The sequence below is a fragment of the Vicugna pacos genome, chromosome 8, assembly GCF_048564905.1.
Source record: "Vicugna pacos chromosome 8, VicPac4, whole genome shotgun sequence".
NCBI classification, from domain to species: domain Eukaryota; kingdom Metazoa; phylum Chordata; class Mammalia; order Artiodactyla; family Camelidae; genus Vicugna; species Vicugna pacos.
In genome coordinates, this window is record NC_132994.1 from 18719900 (window position 1) to 18740017 (window position 20118).

General features: G+C 50.7%; 1 protein-coding gene across 1 annotated transcript; it reads right to left on the reverse strand.

Moving 5' to 3' along the window:
• Positions 1 to 5464: 5464 nt before the first annotated feature.
• On the reverse strand, positions 5465 to 19280 carry LOC116277829 (uncharacterized). The gene is made up of 19 exons (XM_072966361.1): positions 19148 to 19280; positions 18635 to 18681; positions 17603 to 17741; positions 17134 to 17180; positions 16102 to 16240; positions 15633 to 15679; positions 14601 to 14739; positions 14132 to 14178; positions 13100 to 13238; positions 12631 to 12677; positions 11599 to 11737; positions 11130 to 11176; positions 10098 to 10236; positions 9629 to 9675; positions 8597 to 8735; positions 8128 to 8174; positions 7096 to 7234; positions 6627 to 6673; positions 5465 to 5736 (listed from the first exon to the last, which is right to left on the reverse strand). The coding sequence occupies exons 1-19, from the start codon at positions 19278 to 19280 to the stop codon at positions 5542 to 5544; spliced, it is 1863 nt and encodes a 620-aa protein (XP_072822462.1). The 3' UTR covers positions 5465 to 5541.
• Positions 19281 to 20118: the final 838 nt, after the last annotated feature.

A 20118-nucleotide genomic window follows, 5' to 3' on the forward strand; every position in this document is an offset into this window, starting at 1 on the left:
TAGGTGGATTGATTGGAGGTACTGGAGATTGAACCCAGGACCTTGTGCATGCTAGGCATGCACTCTGACGCTGACTTATATCCTCCCCCAAGACGAAGTGTATACTCTTAATTGAATGTTAGAGAAGAATAACTGATCAGCCTTGTAAGAACATGCATAGCCTTTAAGAATAAAACTTCATTTCTGTAAGACTGATGATTAAATATTTCGAGTTGTATTTAGAGGGGTCTAAGTGAAAGGTACATAGAGAAGAGAATAAACAGAAGAGAGAGGCGAACACCTTGTAGAATTAGTGGAGAAGAGAAAATGCTGGAAGCTGGAAAGGGTAGGACATAACCACAGCCGTAGATGTCTGAAAGTTTGTCACACTGGCAAAAGATTTGACTTTTTTATGGACAATGGAAAAGAGCTGTATCCAATAGGTATGAGTTAGAGGGAGGCAGAGTTTGGTTAAAAGGAAGAACTTGTAGTTACAGAGTAATAGATTCCCCAGGGAATTTCATCGGGGATTTAGGTATCATGTAGTTGTTTCCATTAGGTGACCTCTTATGGTCAGTGTCCTCCCAGAGTCCTTTGTCATTGTCTGTTCCAACATAGTGTCTCTATTATTTCTTCTTTATTAGAAATTAGATTATGTTTACTTTAATCTGGAATCTTATTTGTAGGCTTGATATATTTCTTTGCTTCTTTAAATTATTTAAAATACAACTTTAAAAGTATAATGATAACTTCATTTATTGAGCATCTTTCATTGGTTTTAATTCTCTGTTTCAGGCCAGCTCATTTCTAATGCTTTATATTCAGTTTAGACATTTTAAATTCTTCTTCTCAAACAGATATTTTTCGTTAATCATTGCCACAAGCCATCCTTAGTATCAAAATAAAAGAACTGAACTCTGAGATAAAACAAGCCCTTTAACACAAACACTAAAATACCACTTTCTAAACTCAGAAAATGCAGAGGTAGGGAATTTTTGGCCCAAGGCCAGGGCTTTCCAGTTTATGGTTTTAGTTTGTGTATTTTATTGCTGTTCCCTGTTTTACCTCTACTTGATTCAGTTGACTTTTGCTTACCTTAGCTTGGCATGATATAAAGCAGAGCATATTTTAATTTTACTTTGCCTTGACTAAGCATTTACTCTTCTGTGTTTTAAATCTAAAATGTGAAGTAAAATTAATCATGTCATCATCACTGTGTCCCTAATAGTGGTTTCTTCTTTTCACCTATTACTTAAAATTCACTCTGTATGATTATTTTTTACTGTGCTGTTGTAACAAGTTGCCTTTTCCATGGTCTTGGGCATACTCTGGGTTTTATTGAATCTACCTTTTTCCCCTGGGGATCTGCCTCCCAGGGCGCTCTGTCATTGTCCTGTTCCTGTGTTTGCCATTCTCCGGGGCTGTGGTACCTCTGTCATCCCTGAGCTTCGCCGCCCTCCTTGAGTGGAGCTCCTGTTTTCCTGTATTTCACTTTTTTCTTTCTCCTAGCACTCTTTACTTAATGACATCCTTAGTAACTTTCTAATAATGTTACACTTAATTAATATTTGCCTTTATATAGAAAACAAGATTGAATATCACCTTTTCTTAAAAATTTAAGTCCTTGTTTCTTAGCTTTTCGTTACCTGGTGTAGCTGGTGGATTGTGTCCCTGGCTTTTGTGTGAGACTTGTTGCTTTGTTAGGTGTTCTTTCCTGCACCCCCACTCCAGGGTCTTCTCCTTATCTTTTGGTATTTAGTCTTTGATTTAGTTTTGCTGGCATGTGGTGGGACTTTTCAGTTTGGAGAGTGATCCCTTCAGTTATGGGAGGTTTTCTTGTGTTTTCTCTGCAGACTCCTAGTAGACGCTAGCCCTTCTGGATTAATTGCCCAAGTTTCTTACCACTGGCCAATCACAGGTGACCCTGTTGGGGCGCTGCCCACAGACAGGAGGCCATTAGTCCTAGTGAAGTGCAGAGAGAGGCCAGGAGGGCCTGGGCTCTGCTGGGGTCAGGGACGCGCCTCAATACCTTGTCTTTGGGGTTCTTCCTTGTGAGGCCGGTTCTTGCCAAGCTTCGTGGTGGAGACCACGCTCCTCCCGGCTCTGTGAAGGGGCCGCCAGAATGAGGTGGAGGATGGATGACAGGAGGAAGACACACAAACACAGAAGAGCAAAACCCAAGAAAATGCACAAGAGTGAGGGAGAGCCAGCTTGAGCCCGTCACCTACGGGTCCCAAGATATACTGGGGGCCAAACTTCCCACATTGGGAGCCATGAGTGGGACACAGTGCAGAGGAAACCCCACCACTTCCTCCTTCCCCATGCATTTCACCAGTGAGGAGCAGGTCCGGGCCGGCGACCAGAGAAGGCGGCCTGCAGAACCGTTTTCATTGGGCTGATAACAGCCCCTCAGTCCAGTCTTGGAGCTCGGAGCTCTGCCAGTGCCACCAAGCTCATCTTCCCTGTCTGTGCACCCCACCTCAGCGGGGTGGAAAGAAAGCCAGATGATCAGACACAAGCATGAGAACAGAAGGGCAGGAGCAGCACTCAGAGGGCCAGAGGCTGATGAGGACGTGAGACGTGTGGCTGAAACTAGCTGCCTATTTCTCTGATGGCTCTGGTGCTCAGAGCCTGCCTTGTCTTTCCCAGCCTCTCCTTGCCCTGGGAATTTCCTTGGCCCCCAGTGAAAAGGAGGCGATGGGTCCTTTCCCATCTATGTTTGTTCCTGGCTTTGCTCTCTCTGCCTGTCTCTACAGAAACCCCCTTTCTGCCAACTCCTAGGAACATACGGCAGGTTCCATAGATCCTACCTCTTCTGGTTTGATGTGGCCTTGTGCCCCCAGGGGAAGGGCCTTGCAGTCAGGGGGGCTGAGGTAAGGGGGCAGGGGGTCCTCACTGTCCCTTCAGTGATGTCCTGGTAGCCAAGCTTGCAGTCCCTGGTCCAGGAGGGACCAGGAGTAGGATCAGCAGGGGGTGAAGTGCGGTATTCCATTACCCCATCAATATTCCATGAGCTGGACACCGGATTCTCTCCATTTCCCAATCTCCATCCTCCCAGCTGCGGCCTGTCATCCTGCAGACCAAGGTGGGGCCGGGGGTGGACTCTAACCCTAAGCTCACCTACAGCAGAACCCACCCATGTCTGGGGTCAGGCATCTCCCATGCACAGGCTTCGATATGGTTCCCCAAGGACCCCTGTTATGTCGGGTCATATGAGGTTGGGGAAACTCTTTTTGCCCCTGTAGAGACAGCCTAGAAAACTTAGGCCTCTCTACTCAGGGCTAGGGAGCCAGTCTCACCCCCCAAACCTGGCCCCATCCTAGCTCTAGGCCTTTCCTTTATTCTTCATATGCCTGATAAGACACGGACGAGTGTGTGTGTCTGTGTCCTGGTGAGAAGTCAACCAAGAACCACCTCTTTCATGCAGCATCAGCTCACAGTTTAGGGAACCCTCGCATCTTCATGATTTCCAAAACAGTCCCAAGGCAGGTGAAAGAAGGCTGAGGTAGCACTGACCTGTCTGCATTATCCGGCTTTGTGTTATCTGGGACAGACCAGTGGGAGGAAGAGGGAAAGAAAACCACTCTAGAAACGGGAAATGGATGCCTTTGGAATTACCTTGTTTCTCCCCAAGATGAGACTATATAATCTTTCTCGAGCAACTAATCATAACCAAAGGCTTTGTCAGATATTTGCACATTTCATCCTCCTAGCAGTTCTGGGAGGGCCACAGGCTTCTCATTCAACCCAGGAAACACCTGGGGCTCTGAGATTTGGGATCAAAGCACACAGCTCCCACCTCCCAGGCTGACAACACTCCCACCGCACCCTCAATGCTGTGGGATCGCACTTCTCTGCGAATGTGATTCCCATCCTGACCACTCGGAACTTTGGCAAAAAGTCTACTCATTCCAGCACCGCTTGCAGACAGGGACGTCGTCTGTGAAGAGTCCCATGGACCATGCCTATGTTTACAGAGAGGGACCTCATTTCAAAATAAAGCATCAATATTTTGGAAGAAAGTTACGAATATTAAATTACTGATGAACTAAAATGGAACAGATCAATGAGCCCATTAGAAACAGCCATGTGGGGGGGAGGGTAGAGCTCAATGGTCATGTGTGTGATTAGCATGCACGGGGTCGAGGGTTCCAACACCAGGACCCCTTTCAACTTCCAGGACTTCTGTTTAAATAAAGTAATAAAGAAATGAATAAATAAACCTTATTACCACCACCAGCCCCAACACAAAAGGAAAGAAACAGCCCTGTGGTGATGAGAAAGGAACCATCCTCTGACATTTCTCCCTGCCTGGTGGCCTGAAGGGGACAGGTGTCAGCTGTGCTCTGACACTTGCAGCAGGTAGTGGGCCTGTTGTGGGCCTGCTCTCCAATTTCCATCTCACTAGCAAGACAAACAAAATAATTATAAATTCAGATGGCTACTGTAAGAAGAGAGCTCCATGATCAAGTCACAGGGCTTGGTCTAGACTGGGCCCAGGGACTATCCCCCAGGGGTGAGATGGCCACACTGGGAAGGAAGGATGAGCAGGAAGCAGTTAAGCCCAAGAGGAAGCAGACCACCTAGAGCGCGTGCCCGAGGCCTCCCGCAGGCAGCTTCCAGCCAAGATGGAGGAACAGGCACGGACGGGCCTGCCTCCTTGAAACAAGCAAAACCAGAACAGACAAAATACATGAAAAAACAATCTTCAACACACAGGACTTCAGGCACTGAAGGACAGTGATCCCTAAACACACATGAAGTGAGTCTAGTGGATGCCCCAGTGCACGGCCTTGGGAGAATATCAAGGCTGTGGCACAGGGACAGGGAACAGAGGTAGGAGGGTCCACCAGACGCCCTCACTCGAGGTGACGAAGCAGAGAGTCAGACGAAACCAACACAGATAAGAGATGAGAGAGAGGGCTGGTGAGGAGGGAGCGGACCACAGAAAGGCCCCTGGAAATCTGCAGTGCGGCCCCAAGGACAATTCAACTGAGTAAACAACAGCGCATAAAGGGTGAGAAAACACTTGAGATGCGGGATGGGGTGGGTAGATACATTTTAAAACAGGAAACAGTGCATACTGCTCACGTAGTTTGAGGAATAGAATCCATTCCTATCATCAGGGTTGGCCCTGAATAGAGCACGACTGCATCAACTGATGCTATAAGAACGTAACATATCTCATATTGCTTACCATACGGTTCATTCTCCTGAAATGTCCCTGCAGCTCTACTTGAAAACATAAAATTTCAAAGGAAGCAAGCACATGTTTTAAATTTCAAGAGATGAAAATAGAAAAAATAACAAAAACAAAAACACTATTCCTTTTAAGCAAACATTTTTCCCGGAATCACTGTAAAATTTTAAACATCCATTTATTTAAAAAAAAAACCCCATCGAAACAGTATGACAAATACTTCTGAAATAAGAGAAAACATAGGTTAAGAATCCAAACAGAATCTATACAAATACAAATCACACATTTTTGAGCCAGAAAGACAGGTTTAATGAATCGAGGGGGAAACAATTGACAAATGGATACAACGCAGAATATACCATTTACACCCGCCACAACTCGTCAATGGTTGGTTTATATAATACAATAAAAATCAAAACGATGCTGGAGAACAGTAATATAAACATTAAAATTCCTTCATAAAATGCGATTTCCTCCTGCACAATTGGATCCTCAGGAGCATCTTCAAGGGATTGAGTAACATATTCTACTGCATTCGCCCGCTGCGTTGAAACTTCCTGTAAAAACACAAGATAATGACACAAGCCCAACCCTGAGGAACCATCGTACTCAAGCATTTCGCAATTCAAACTATCAGTCAGCGAGGCAGGAGCTATCCACAGTGTCTATCAAGTCACAGGCATTATCCTGGCAAAAGATGGGAATACACACGAAGGACAGATTCTGCCCCGTACTGTTACCAGAGGCAGGGACCCCTGAACACCAATCAGCACACAAAAGGACCATTCAGCAGCTCTACAGCCGAAGGGAAAGGACAGGCAGGGCACAAAGGAGAGAAGACTTTGGGGCGGGTCCCGGCTTGGGGAACTCTGGGAAGCTCAGGCCGTGTCTTCGAAGACAGGCCGAGCGCACAGGGGGCAGGGTGAGGGATTCCAGGAAGGGCAGCTTGAGCCGAAGGACGAGGTGGGAAACGGCATGAGAAGTCACACGGAAATCCTGACCACACCGAGCGGGAAGGGAATGGGAAGGCCCCACTGGCAAGCTTCGGTAAGAGGCAACAGTCGAATCATCCAAAACGAGGAGTGCCGAAAACAGACGACAAAACGGGAGACATCTTAAACCTCACGGAGCTCGCACAGGGAAACGTCTACATTCAGTCACTTGGCCTAACCGGCTGAGGAAAAGTACTGGAGGAAAAGACCTCAGATACAGACACCGCTTTCCGTAGGCGAGCGTGGAAAACTCACACAAGTGTACTGTGCGCTCGCAGGACCGAAAGCACAGAATGACTTTAGCACTTGTGGATTAGAAAATATTAGGCAAGAACGGTAATGGGAAAATGCAAACGTCAGGACGCAGGGGTGACGTATCCATCCGCTTACGTATCAACGACCCTCGACGGTTAGGTAGTAAAAGAAGAAAAAAAAACAGCCAAAGGAGACGGTACCTCCTCGTCAGTGGACTCCGCGTCTTCCTCTTGTCCCGATGTGTCACCTAGAGGGTGCAGACACACAGATGTTAGCGACAACACTGACCACTTTGAATTGTACCCAAACCCGAGAAGTCTAACCCCATTCAAGAATCTTTCTGTAAACTAACGTGGCCCAAAGGAACTTCAGAGGACTCAAGAATTTTCTTGAGGGAAAACCTGGTAGTGTTTGGGATGTGTGGGGGACAGTAGGGAAAAGGAAAGCAAGCAGTACTGAAGGTGGTATCTGGACCTACAGTCTTGAGGTACTTTAGGTTCGCACGTAGCTTCTTTCCTTCGACGGAGGTCCTGGCGATGGAGCCCAGGAACACCTGCGGCCGAAGCATGCCTTCCATCTACCCACAAGCTAACCCTTTCCCTAGTCCCACAGTGGCGTTTAAGCACAGACGGCAGAAAAGTCAACCTCCAGGGATGTTCGCCGACTTACCGGACATGTCAGGCTGGTCTGCTGTGAGCACAGACCTCAATGTCTCGTCCTCGGCTGGCTCCTCCAGAGCAACTTCGTCAGCGACGCTCGTCTCAGGACGGGTGTCTTCCCGTTCGGTTTCTGGCTCGGGCACCCCTTCCTGTAAAAACAAAGCGGAAGAACCCAAAAATCCACATGAAGAAACCATCCTACTCATGCACAGGGCCATTCATTCTATCAGTCAACGAGGCAGCAGCTACCTACGGTGTCTATCAAGTCACAGGCATTATCCTGGCAAAAGCTGGGAATACACACGAAGGACAGATCCTGCCCTGTACTGTTACCAGAGGCAGGGACCCGTGAACACCCATCAGCAAGGCAAAGGGCCACTCAGCAGAGTATCTACAGCCGACGCGAACGGACAGGCAGGGCACAAAGGAGAGAAGAGTCTGGGGCAGGGCTCGGCTCGGGGAACGCTGGGAAGACCGCACCGTGTCTTCAAAGGCAGGCCGAGCGCAGAGGGGGCAGGCTGAGGGACTCGAGGAGGGGCAGCTTCAGCCAAAGGACGAGGTGGGATGGGAAACGGCACGGGAAGTCACACGGAATACCGGGAACACACTTGGGTGGGAACGGAATGGGAAGACCCCACTGGCAAGACTCAGTAAACTGAGGCACCAGTCCACTCATCGAAACCGAGGAGGGCCAAAACTGCAAGGCGAAGCGGGAGACCTCTGAACTGGCACGGGGAGCTATCTACATGCAGTGACTTGGACTAACCTACCAGGGAAAAGCAGTGCAAGCAAAGAATGGAGACACAGACACCGCTCTCCGTAGGGGAGCGTGGAGAACTAACACAAGTGTACTGTGCCCTCGAGAGACCGAAAGCACAGAATGACTTTAGCACTTGTGGATTAGAAAATATTAGGCAAGAACGGTAATGGGAAAATGCAAACGTCAGGACGCAGGGGTGACGTATCCATCCGCTTACGTATCAACGACCCTCGACGGTTAGGTAGTAAAAGAAGAAAAAAAAACAGCCAAAGGAGACGGTACCTCCTCGTCAGTGGACTCCGCGTCTTCCTCTTGTCCCGATGTGTCACCTAGAGGGTGCAGACACACAGATGTTAGCGACAACACTGACCACTTTGAATTGTACCCAAACCCGAGAAGTCTAACCCCATTCAAGAATCTTTCTGTAAACTAACGTGGCCCAAAGGAACTTCAGAGGACTCAAGAATTTTCTTGAGGGAAAACCTGGTAGTGTTTGGGATGTGTGGGGGACAGTGGGGAAAAGGAAAGCAAGCAGTACTGAAGGTGGTATCTGGACCTACAGTCTTGAGGTACTTTAGGTTCGCACGTAGCTTCTTTCCTTCGACGGAGGTCCTGGCGATGGAGCCCAGGAACACCTGCGGCCGAAGCATGCCTTCCATCTACCCACAAGCTAACCCTTTCCCTAGTCCCACAGTGGCGTTTAAGCACAGACGGCAGAAAAGTCAACCTCCAGGGATGTTCGCCGACTTACCGGACATGTCAGGCTGGTCTGCTGTGAGCACAGACCTCAATGTCTCGTCCTCGGCTGGCTCCTCCAGAGCAACTTCGTCAGCGACGCTCGTCTCAGGACGGGTGTCTTCCCGTTCGGTTTCTGGCTCGGGCACCCCTTCCTGTAAAAACAAAGCGGAAGAACCCAAAAATCCACATGAAGAAACCATCCTACTCATGCACAGGGCCATTCATTCTATCAGTCAACGAGGCAGCAGCTACCTACGGTGTCTATCAAGTCACAGGCATTATCCTGGCAAAAGCTGGGAATACACACGAAGGACAGATCCTGCCCTGTACTGTTACCAGAGGCAGGGACCCGTGAACACCCATCAGCAAGGCAAAGGGCCACTCAGCAGAGTATCTACAGCCGACGCGAACGGACAGGCAGGGCACAAAGGAGAGAAGAGTCTGGGGCAGGGCTCGGCTCGGGGAACGCTGGGAAGACCGCACCGTGTCTTCAAAGGCAGGCCGAGCGCAGAGGGGGCAGGCTGAGGGACTCGAGGAGGGGCAGCTTCAGCCAAAGGACGAGGTGGGATGGGAAACGGCACGGGAAGTCACACGGAATACCGGGAACACACTTGGGTGGGAACGGAATGGGAAGACCCCACTGGCAAGACTCAGTAAACTGAGGCACCAGTCCACTCATCGAAACCGAGGAGGGCCAAAACTGCAAGGCGAAGCGGGAGACCTCTGAACTGGCACGGGGAGCTATCTACATGCAGTGACTTGGACTAACCTACCAGGGAAAAGCAGTGCAAGCAAAGAATGGAGACACAGACACCGCTCTCCGTAGGGGAGCGTGGAGAACTAACACAAGTGTACTGTGCCCTCGAGAGACCGAAAGCACAGAATGACTTTAGCACTTGTGGATTAGAAAATATTAGGCAAGAACGGTAATGGGAAAATGCAAACGTCAGGACGCAGGGGTGACGTATCCATCCGCTTACGTATCAACGACCCTCGACGGTTAGGTAGTAAAAGAAGAAAAAAAAACAGCCAAAGGAGACGGTACCTCCTCGTCAGTGGACTCCGCGTCTTCCTCTTGTCCCGATGTGTCACCTAGAGGGTGCAGACACACAGATGTTAGCGACAACACTGACCACTTTGAATTGTACCCAAACCCGAGAAGTCTAACCCCATTCAAGAATCTTTCTGTAAACTAACGTGGCCCAAAGGAACTTCAGAGGACTCAAGAATTTTCTTGAGGGAAAACCTGGTAGTGTTTGGGATGTGTGGGGGACAGTGGGGAAAAGGAAAGCAAGCAGTACTGAAGGTGGTATCTGGACCTACAGTCTTGAGGTACTTTAGGTTCGCACGTAGCTTCTTTCCTTCGACGGAGGTCCTGGCGATGGAGCCCAGGAACACCTGCGGCCGAAGCATGCCTTCCATCTACCCACAAGCTAACCCTTTCCCTAGTCCCACAGTGGCGTTTAAGCACAGACGGCAGAAAAGTCAACCTCCAGGGATGTTCGCCGACTTACCGGACATGTCAGGCTGGTCTGCTGTGAGCACAGACCTCAATGTCTCGTCCTCGGCTGGCTCCTCCAGAGCAACTTCGTCAGCGACGCTCGTCTCAGGACGGGTGTCTTCCCGTTCGGTTTCTGGCTCGGGCACCCCTTCCTGTAAAAACAAAGCGGAAGAACCCAAAAATCCACATGAAGAAACCATCCTACTCATGCACAGGGCCATTCATTCTATCAGTCAACGAGGCAGCAGCTACCTACGGTGTCTATCAAGTCACAGGCATTATCCTGGCAAAAGCTGGGAATACACACGAAGGACAGATCCTGCCCTGTACTGTTACCAGAGGCAGGGACCCGTGAACACCCATCAGCAAGGCAAAGGGCCACTCAGCAGAGTATCTACAGCCGACGCGAACGGACAGGCAGGGCACAAAGGAGAGAAGAGTCTGGGGCAGGGCTCGGCTCGGGGAACGCTGGGAAGACCGCACCGTGTCTTCAAAGGCAGGCCGAGCGCAGAGGGGGCAGGCTGAGGGACTCGAGGAGGGGCAGCTTCAGCCAAAGGACGAGGTGGGATGGGAAACGGCACGGGAAGTCACACGGAATACCGGGAACACACTTGGGTGGGAACGGAATGGGAAGACCCCACTGGCAAGACTCAGTAAACTGAGGCACCAGTCCACTCATCGAAACCGAGGAGGGCCAAAACTGCAAGGCGAAGCGGGAGACCTCTGAACTGGCACGGGGAGCTATCTACATGCAGTGACTTGGACTAACCTACCAGGGAAAAGCAGTGCAAGCAAAGAATGGAGACACAGACACCGCTCTCCGTAGGGGAGCGTGGAGAACTAACACAAGTGTACTGTGCCCTCGAGAGACCGAAAGCACAGAATGACTTTAGCACTTGTGGATTAGAAAATATTAGGCAAGAACGGTAATGGGAAAATGCAAACGTCAGGACGCAGGGGTGACGTATCCATCCGCTTACGTATCAACGACCCTCGACGGTTAGGTAGTAAAAGAAGAAAAAAAAACAGCCAAAGGAGACGGTACCTCCTCGTCAGTGGACTCCGCGTCTTCCTCTTGTCCCGATGTGTCACCTAGAGGGTGCAGACACACAGATGTTAGCGACAACACTGACCACTTTGAATTGTACCCAAACCCGAGAAGTCTAACCCCATTCAAGAATCTTTCTGTAAACTAACGTGGCCCAAAGGAACTTCAGAGGACTCAAGAATTTTCTTGAGGGAAAACCTGGTAGTGTTTGGGATGTGTGGGGGACAGTGGGGAAAAGGAAAGCAAGCAGTACTGAAGGTGGTATCTGGACCTACAGTCTTGAGGTACTTTAGGTTCGCACGTAGCTTCTTTCCTTCGACGGAGGTCCTGGCGATGGAGCCCAGGAACACCTGCGGCCGAAGCATGCCTTCCATCTACCCACAAGCTAACCCTTTCCCTAGTCCCACAGTGGCGTTTAAGCACAGACGGCAGAAAAGTCAACCTCCAGGGATGTTCGCCGACTTACCGGACATGTCAGGCTGGTCTGCTGTGAGCACAGACCTCAATGTCTCGTCCTCGGCTGGCTCCTCCAGAGCAACTTCGTCAGCGACGCTCGTCTCAGGACGGGTGTCTTCCCGTTCGGTTTCTGGCTCGGGCACCCCTTCCTGTAAAAACAAAGCGGAAGAACCCAAAAATCCACATGAAGAAACCATCCTACTCATGCACAGGGCCATTCATTCTATCAGTCAACGAGGCAGCAGCTACCTACGGTGTCTATCAAGTCACAGGCATTATCCTGGCAAAAGCTGGGAATACACACGAAGGACAGATCCTGCCCTGTACTGTTACCAGAGGCAGGGACCCGTGAACACCCATCAGCAAGGCAAAGGGCCACTCAGCAGAGTATCTACAGCCGACGCGAACGGACAGGCAGGGCACAAAGGAGAGAAGAGTCTGGGGCAGGGCTCGGCTCGGGGAACGCTGGGAAGACCGCACCGTGTCTTCAAAGGCAGGCCGAGCGCAGAGGGGGCAGGCTGAGGGACTCGAGGAGGGGCAGCTTCAGCCAAAGGACGAGGTGGGATGGGAAACGGCACGGGAAGTCACACGGAATACCGGGAACACACTTGGGTGGGAACGGAATGGGAAGACCCCACTGGCAAGACTCAGTAAACTGAGGCACCAGTCCACTCATCGAAACCGAGGAGGGCCAAAACTGCAAGGCGAAGCGGGAGACCTCTGAACTGGCACGGGGAGCTATCTACATGCAGTGACTTGGACTAACCTACCAGGGAAAAGCAGTGCAAGCAAAGAATGGAGACACAGACACCGCTCTCCGTAGGGGAGCGTGGAGAACTAACACAAGTGTACTGTGCCCTCGAGAGACCGAAAGCACAGAATGACTTTAGCACTTGTGGATTAGAAAATATTAGGCAAGAACGGTAATGGGAAAATGCAAACGTCAGGACGCAGGGGTGACGTATCCATCCGCTTACGTATCAACGACCCTCGACGGTTAGGTAGTAAAAGAAGAAAAAAAAACAGCCAAAGGAGACGGTACCTCCTCGTCAGTGGACTCCGCGTCTTCCTCTTGTCCCGATGTGTCACCTAGAGGGTGCAGACACACAGATGTTAGCGACAACACTGACCACTTTGAATTGTACCCAAACCCGAGAAGTCTAACCCCATTCAAGAATCTTTCTGTAAACTAACGTGGCCCAAAGGAACTTCAGAGGACTCAAGAATTTTCTTGAGGGAAAACCTGGTAGTGTTTGGGATGTGTGGGGGACAGTGGGGAAAAGGAAAGCAAGCAGTACTGAAGGTGGTATCTGGACCTACAGTCTTGAGGTACTTTAGGTTCGCACGTAGCTTCTTTCCTTCGACGGAGGTCCTGGCGATGGAGCCCAGGAACACCTGCGGCCGAAGCATGCCTTCCATCTACCCACAAGCTAACCCTTTCCCTAGTCCCACAGTGGCGTTTAAGCACAGACGGCAGAAAAGTCAACCTCCAGGGATGTTCGCCGACTTACCGGACATGTCAGGCTGGTCTGCTGTGAGCACAGACCTCAATGTCTCGTCCTCGGCTGGCTCCTCCAGAGCAACTTCGTCAGCGACGCTCGTCTCAGGACGGGTGTCTTCCCGTTCGGTTTCTGGCTCGGGCACCCCTTCCTGTAAAAACAAAGCGGAAGAACCCAAAAATCCACATGAAGAAACCATCCTACTCATGCACAGGGCCATTCATTCTATCAGTCAACGAGGCAGCAGCTACCTACGGTGTCTATCAAGTCACAGGCATTATCCTGGCAAAAGCTGGGAATACACACGAAGGACAGATCCTGCCCTGTACTGTTACCAGAGGCAGGGACCCGTGAACACCCATCAGCAAGGCAAAGGGCCACTCAGCAGAGTATCTACAGCCGACGCGAACGGACAGGCAGGGCACAAAGGAGAGAAGAGTCTGGGGCAGGGCTCGGCTCGGGGAACGCTGGGAAGACCGCACCGTGTCTTCAAAGGCAGGCCGAGCGCAGAGGGGGCAGGCTGAGGGACTCGAGGAGGGGCAGCTTCAGCCAAAGGACGAGGTGGGATGGGAAACGGCACGGGAAGTCACACGGAATACCGGGAACACACTTGGGTGGGAACGGAATGGGAAGACCCCACTGGCAAGACTCAGTAAACTGAGGCACCAGTCCACTCATCGAAACCGAGGAGGGCCAAAACTGCAAGGCGAAGCGGGAGACCTCTGAACTGGCACGGGGAGCTATCTACATGCAGTGACTTGGACTAACCTACCAGGGAAAAGCAGTGCAAGCAAAGAATGGAGACACAGACACCGCTCTCCGTAGGGGAGCGTGGAGAACTAACACAAGTGTACTGTGCCCTCGAGAGACCGAAAGCACAGAATGACTTTAGCACTTGTGGATTAGAAAATATTAGGCAAGAACGGTAATGGGAAAATGCAAACGTCAGGACGCAGGGGTGACGTATCCATCCGCTTACGTATCAACGACCCTCGACGGTTAGGTAGTAAAAGAAGAAAAAAAAACAGCCAAAGGAGACGGTACCTCCTCGTCAGTGGACTCCGCGTCTTCCTCTTGTCCCGATGTGTCACCTAGAGGGTGCAGACACACAGATGTTAGCGACAACACTGACCACTTTGAATTGTACCCAAACCCGAGAAGTCTAACCCCATTCAAGAATCTTTCTGTAAACTAACGTGGCCCAAAGGAACTTCAGAGGACTCAAGAATTTTCTTGAGGGAAAACCTGGTAGTGTTTGGGATGTGTGGGGGACAGTGGGGAAAAGGAAAGCAAGCAGTACTGAAGGTGGTATCTGGACCTACAGTCTTGAGGTACTTTAGGTTCGCACGTAGCTTCTTTCCTTCGACGGAGGTCCTGGCGATGGAGCCCAGGAACACCTGCGGCCGAAGCATGCCTTCCATCTACCCACAAGCTAACCCTTTCCCTAGTCCCACAGTGGCGTTTAAGCACAGACGGCAGAAAAGTCAACCTCCAGGGATGTTCGCCGACTTACCGGACATGTCAGGCTGGTCTGCTGTGAGCACAGACCTCAATGTCTCGTCCTCGGCTGGCTCCTCCAGAGCAACTTCGTCAGCGACGCTCGTCTCAGGACGGGTGTCTTCCCGTTCGGTTTCTGGCTCGGGCACCCCTTCCTGTAAAAACAAAGCGGAAGAACCCAAAAATCCACATGAAGAAACCATCCTACTCATGCACAGGGCCATTCATTCTATCAGTCAACGAGGCAGCAGCTACCTACGGTGTCTATCAAGTCACAGGCATTATCCTGGCAAAAGCTGGGAATACACACGAAGGACAGATCCTGCCCTGTACTGTTACCAGAGGCAGGGACCCGTGAACACCCATCAGCAAGGCAAAGGGCCACTCAGCAGAGTATCTACAGCCGACGCGAACGGACAGGCAGGGCACAAAGGAGAGAAGAGTCTGGGGCAGGGCTCGGCTCGGGGAACGCTGGGAAGACCGCACCGTGTCTTCAAAGGCAGGCCGAGCGCAGAGGGGGCAGGCTGAGGGACTCGAGGAGGGGCAGCTTCAGCCAAAGGACGAGGTGGGATGGGAAACGGCACGGGAAGTCACACGGAATACCGGGAACACACTTGGGTGGGAACGGAATGGGAAGACCCCACTGGCAAGACTCAGTAAACTGAGGCACCAGTCCACTCATCGAAACCGAGGAGGGCCAAAACTGCAAGGCGAAGCGGGAGACCTCTGAACTGGCACGGGGAGCTATCTACATGCAGTGACTTGGACTAACCTACCAGGGAAAAGCAGTGCAAGCAAAGAATGGAGACACAGACACCGCTCTCCGTAGGGGAGCGTGGAGAACTAACACAAGTGTACTGTGCCCTCGAGAGACCGAAAGCACAGAATGACTTTAGCACTTGTGGATTAGAAAATATTAGGCAAGAACGGTAATGGGAAAATGCAAACGTCAGGACGCAGGGGTGACGTATCCATCCGCTTACGTATCAACGACCCTCGACGGTTAGGTAGTAAAAGAAGAAAAAAAAACAGCCAAAGGAGACGGTACCTCCTCGTCAGTGGACTCCGCGTCTTCCTCTTGTCCCGATGTGTCACCTAGAGGGTGCAGACACACAGATGTTAGCGACAACACTGACCACTTTGAATTGTACCCAAACCCGAGAAGTCTAACCCCATTCAAGAATCTTTCTGTAAACTAACGTGGCCCAAAGGAACTTCAGAGGACTCAAGAATTTTCTTGAGGGAAAACCTGGTAGTGTTTGGGATGTGTGGGGGACAGTGGGGAAAAGGAAAGCAAGCAGTACTGAAGGTGGTATCTGGACCTACAGTCTTGAGGTACTTTAGGTTCGCACGTAGCTTCTTTCCTTCGACGGAGGTCCTGGCGATGGAGCCCAGGAACACCTGCGGCCGAAGCATGCCTTCCATCTACCCACAAGCTAACCCTTTCCCTAGTCCCACAGTGGCGTTTAAGCACAGACGGCAGAAAAGTCAACCTCCAGGGATGTTCGCCGACTTACCGGACATGTCAGGCTGGTCTGCTGTGAGCACAGACCTCAATGTCTCGTCCTCGGCTGGCTCCTCCAGAGCAACTTCGTCAGCGACGCTCGTCTCAGGACGGGTGTCTTCCCGTTCGGTTTCTGGCTCGGGCACCCCTTCCTGTAAAAACAAAGCGGAAGAACCCAAAAATCCACATGAAGAAACCATCCTACTCATGCACAGGGCCATTCATTCTATCAGTCAACGAGGCAGCAGCTACCTACGGTGTCTATCAAGTCACAGGCATTATCCTGGCAAAAGCTGGGAATACACACGAAGGACAGATCCTGCCCTGTACTGTTACCAGAGGCAGGGACCCGTGAACACCCATCAGCAAGGCAAAGGGCCACTCAGCAGAGTATCTACAGCCGACGCGAACGGACAGGCAGGGCACAAAGGAGAGAAGAGTCTGGGGCAGGGCTCGGCTCGGGGAACGCTGGGAAGACCGCACCGTGTCTTCAAAGGCAGGCCGAGCGCAGAGGGGGCAGGCTGAGGGACTCGAGGAGGGGCAGCTTCAGCCAAAGGACGAGGTGGGATGGGAAACGGCACGGGAAGTCACACGGAATACCGGGAACACACTTGGGTGGGAACGGAATGGGAAGACCCCACTGGCAAGACTCAGTAAACTGAGGCACCAGTCCACTCATCGAAACCGAGGAGGGCCAAAACTGCAAGGCGAAGCGGGAGACCTCTGAACTGGCACGGGGAGCTATCTACATGCAGTGACTTGGACTAACCTACCAGGGAAAAGCAGTGCAAGCAAAGAATGGAGACACAGACACCGCTCTCCGTAGGGGAGCGTGGAGAACTAACACAAGTGTACTGTGCCCTCGAGAGACCGAAAGCACAGAATGACTTTAGCACTTGTGGATTAGAAAATATTAGGCAAGAACGGTAATGGGAAAATGCAAACGTCAGGACGCAGGGGTGACGTATCCATCCGCTTACGTATCAACGACCCTCGACGGTTAGGTAGTAAAAGAAGAAAAAAAAACAGCCAAAGGAGACGGTACCTCCTCGTCAGTGGACTCCGCGTCTTCCTCTTGTCCCGATGTGTCACCTAGAGGGTGCAGACACACAGATGTTAGCGACAACACTGACCACTTTGAATTGTACCCAAACCCGAGAAGTCTAACCCCATTCAAGAATCTTTCTGTAAACTAACGTGGCCCAAAGGAACTTCAGAGGACTCAAGAATTTTCTTGAGGGAAAACCTGGTAGTGTTTGGGATGTGTGGGGGACAGTGGGGAAAAGGAAAGCAAGCAGTACTGAAGGTGGTATCTGGACCTACAGTCTTGAGGTACTTTAGGTTCGCACGTAGCTTCTTTCCTTCGACGGAGGTCCTGGCGATGGAGCCCAGGAACACCTGCGGCCGAAGCATGCCTTCCATCTACCCACAAGCTAACCCTTTCCCTAGTCCCACAGTGGCGTTTAAGCACAGACGGCAGAAAAGTCAACCTCCAGGGATGTTCGCCGACTTACCGGACATGTCAGGCTGGTCTGCTGTGAGCACAGACCTCAATGTCTCGTCCTCGGCTGGCTCCTCCAGAGCAACTTCGTCAGCGACGCTCGTCTCAGGACGGGTGTCTTCCCGTTCGGTTTCTGGCTCGGGCACCCCTTCCTGTAAAAACAAAGCGGAAGAACCCAAAAATCCACATGAAGAAACCATCCTACTCATGCACAGGGCCATTCATTCTATCAGTCAACGAGGCAGCAGCTACCTACGGTGTCTATCAAGTCACAGGCATTATCCTGGCAAAAGCTGGGAATACACACGAAGGACAGATCCTGCCCTGTACTGTTACCAGAGGCAGGGACCCGTGAACACCCATCAGCAAGGCAAAGGGCCACTCAGCAGAGTATCTACAGCCGACGCGAACGGACAGGCAGGGCACAAAGGAGAGAAGAGTCTGGGGCAGGGCTCGGCTCGGGGAACGCTGGGAAGACCGCACCGTGTCTTCAAAGGCAGGCCGAGCGCAGAGGGGGCAGGCTGAGGGACTCGAGGAGGGGCAGCTTCAGCCAAAGGACGAGGTGGGATGGGAAACGGCACGGGAAGTCACACGGAATACCGGGAACACACTTGGGTGGGAACGGAATGGGAAGACCCCACTGGCAAGACTCAGTAAACTGAGGCACCAGTCCACTCATCGAAACCGAGGAGGGCCAAAACTGCAAGGCGAAGCGGGAGACCTCTGAACTGGCACGGGGAGCTATCTACATGCAGTGACTTGGACTAACCTACCAGGGAAAAGCAGTGCAAGCAAAGAATGGAGACACAGACACCGCTCTCCGGTAGGGGAGCGTGGAGAACTAACACAAGTGTACTGTGCCCTCGAGAGACCGAAAGCACAGAATGACTTTAGCACTTGTGGATTAGAAAATATTAGGCAAGAACGGTAATGGAAAATGCAAACGTCAGGACGCAGGGGTGACGTATCCATCCGCTTACGTATCAACGACCCTCGACGGTTAGGTAGTAAAAGAAGAAAAAAAAACAGCCAAAGGAGACGGTACCTCCTCGTCAGTGGACTCCGCGTCTTCCTCTTGTCCCGATGTGTCACCTAGAGGGTGCAGACACACAGATGTTAGCGACAACACTGACCACTTTGAATTGTACCCAAACCCGAGAAGTCTAACCCCATTCAAGAATCTTACACACATACACACACACGTGAAGCTTAACTCCATGCAAGAATTTTTCTGTAAGTTAACGTGGCCCAAAGCAATTTCTCAGGGAAGATGCACTTTGCTTAGGAAAACCCTGGTTTTGTTGGCTATGTATTACGGTAGTTGGGAAATGGAAAAGAAACAGTAATGGATATGTTATCTGGAGCTACAGACTTCAGATATATTTCATTAGCTTTTGTATTTTTGTTTTTAATGGCGATACTGGGTATTGAACCAAGGAACTCCTGTATCTGAAGCATGCGATCCATCTACCAATCAGCTATTCCCTTCCCTCACCCTATAGTGGCTTTTAAGCACAGAGAGAAGAAAAATCAAATTCCATAGATTTCACTAATTTACTGGCCATGTCAGTGTTGTCTTTTCCATCCGCAAAGGTCAGGTTCTTCTCATCTGTTGGCTCCTCTGGAGCACTTTCATCGCTTGCATCCGTCTCAGTACCGTTTTCTTGTTTCTCTATGTCTGGCTCGGTCATCCCTCCCTATGCTTTAGGTCATGACCAGAGAGCCCTAATACTCAAATCTAATTTTCTTGCTCTTGTGCTCAAAATTCCCCATGGAATCCCTGCAGCACATGTTGCTCATTTCCAACCTGACAGCCATTGTTTTTCTTCCTTCTTGTTGCACAATTGCAACTTTACTTTGATATCTTTTTATCCCAATATACAAAGAATGTAACCTCCCCCCAGCTCCCAAAACAGAATTGACTTCTAAGATAATGAGTGGAACTACCTTTCTTTCACCAGAGGCTCATTTAGGAATGAGTATGTGATATAACCCAGCCAGTAAAATATTCGGGGAAGGCTATTGTAAGCATCCTACTGTTCTTCGTTATTTGTAGGAAAAGAGGTAGACAAAAGCAGTCCTTCTGGCCTTTGGATATTGCCATGTGAGAATATAATGCCAGGAGCTGCTGCCAACCAGCAGACCAGGAAAGGAGACGTCAAACACCGGCAGCCTCACAGCTGAAGGAGGGACATCTGGGATGCTGATGGCATCATGAATCATCTGCACAATCCTACTTCTTCTTGTTTTAGCCACTGCCCCTCAGGTCTATTATTCTTTACAGCAAGCAGCATTCCGATACATTTCCCAGGGTCTACAGGAGACCTACTCTTCTCTGTAGAACTAGAAGGACTTCCCAGAGCGTGCCTGAGCTCTGCATTCACCTCGTTCCCAACCACGCCCACGGCATCCTTTTTGGGCCAACTTCATGAAACTCATGAATCCCCTTGAGTTCCCTGGCACATCTTTGCCTCTGCCTGCTGTTCCTTTGGCCAAATGTCATCTTGAAAGATGTTCCTCCTACCAAAC

Excerpts from the sequence above, each read along its gene's own strand:
- LOC116277829 (XM_072966361.1), bottom strand. The coding sequence starts at position 19,280 with ATGACCGAGCCAGACATAGAGAAACAAGAAAACGGTACTGAGACGGAT. Across the intron at positions 17,742-18,634 it reads CGGAGTCCACTGACGAGGAG|GAAGGGGTGCCCGAGCCAGA; the intron begins GTACCGTCTCCT and ends TTGTTTTTACAG. Across the intron at positions 6,674-7,095 it reads AGACCAGCCTGACATGTCCG|GTGACACATCGGGACAAGAG; the intron begins GTAAGTCGGCGA and ends TGCACCCTCTAG.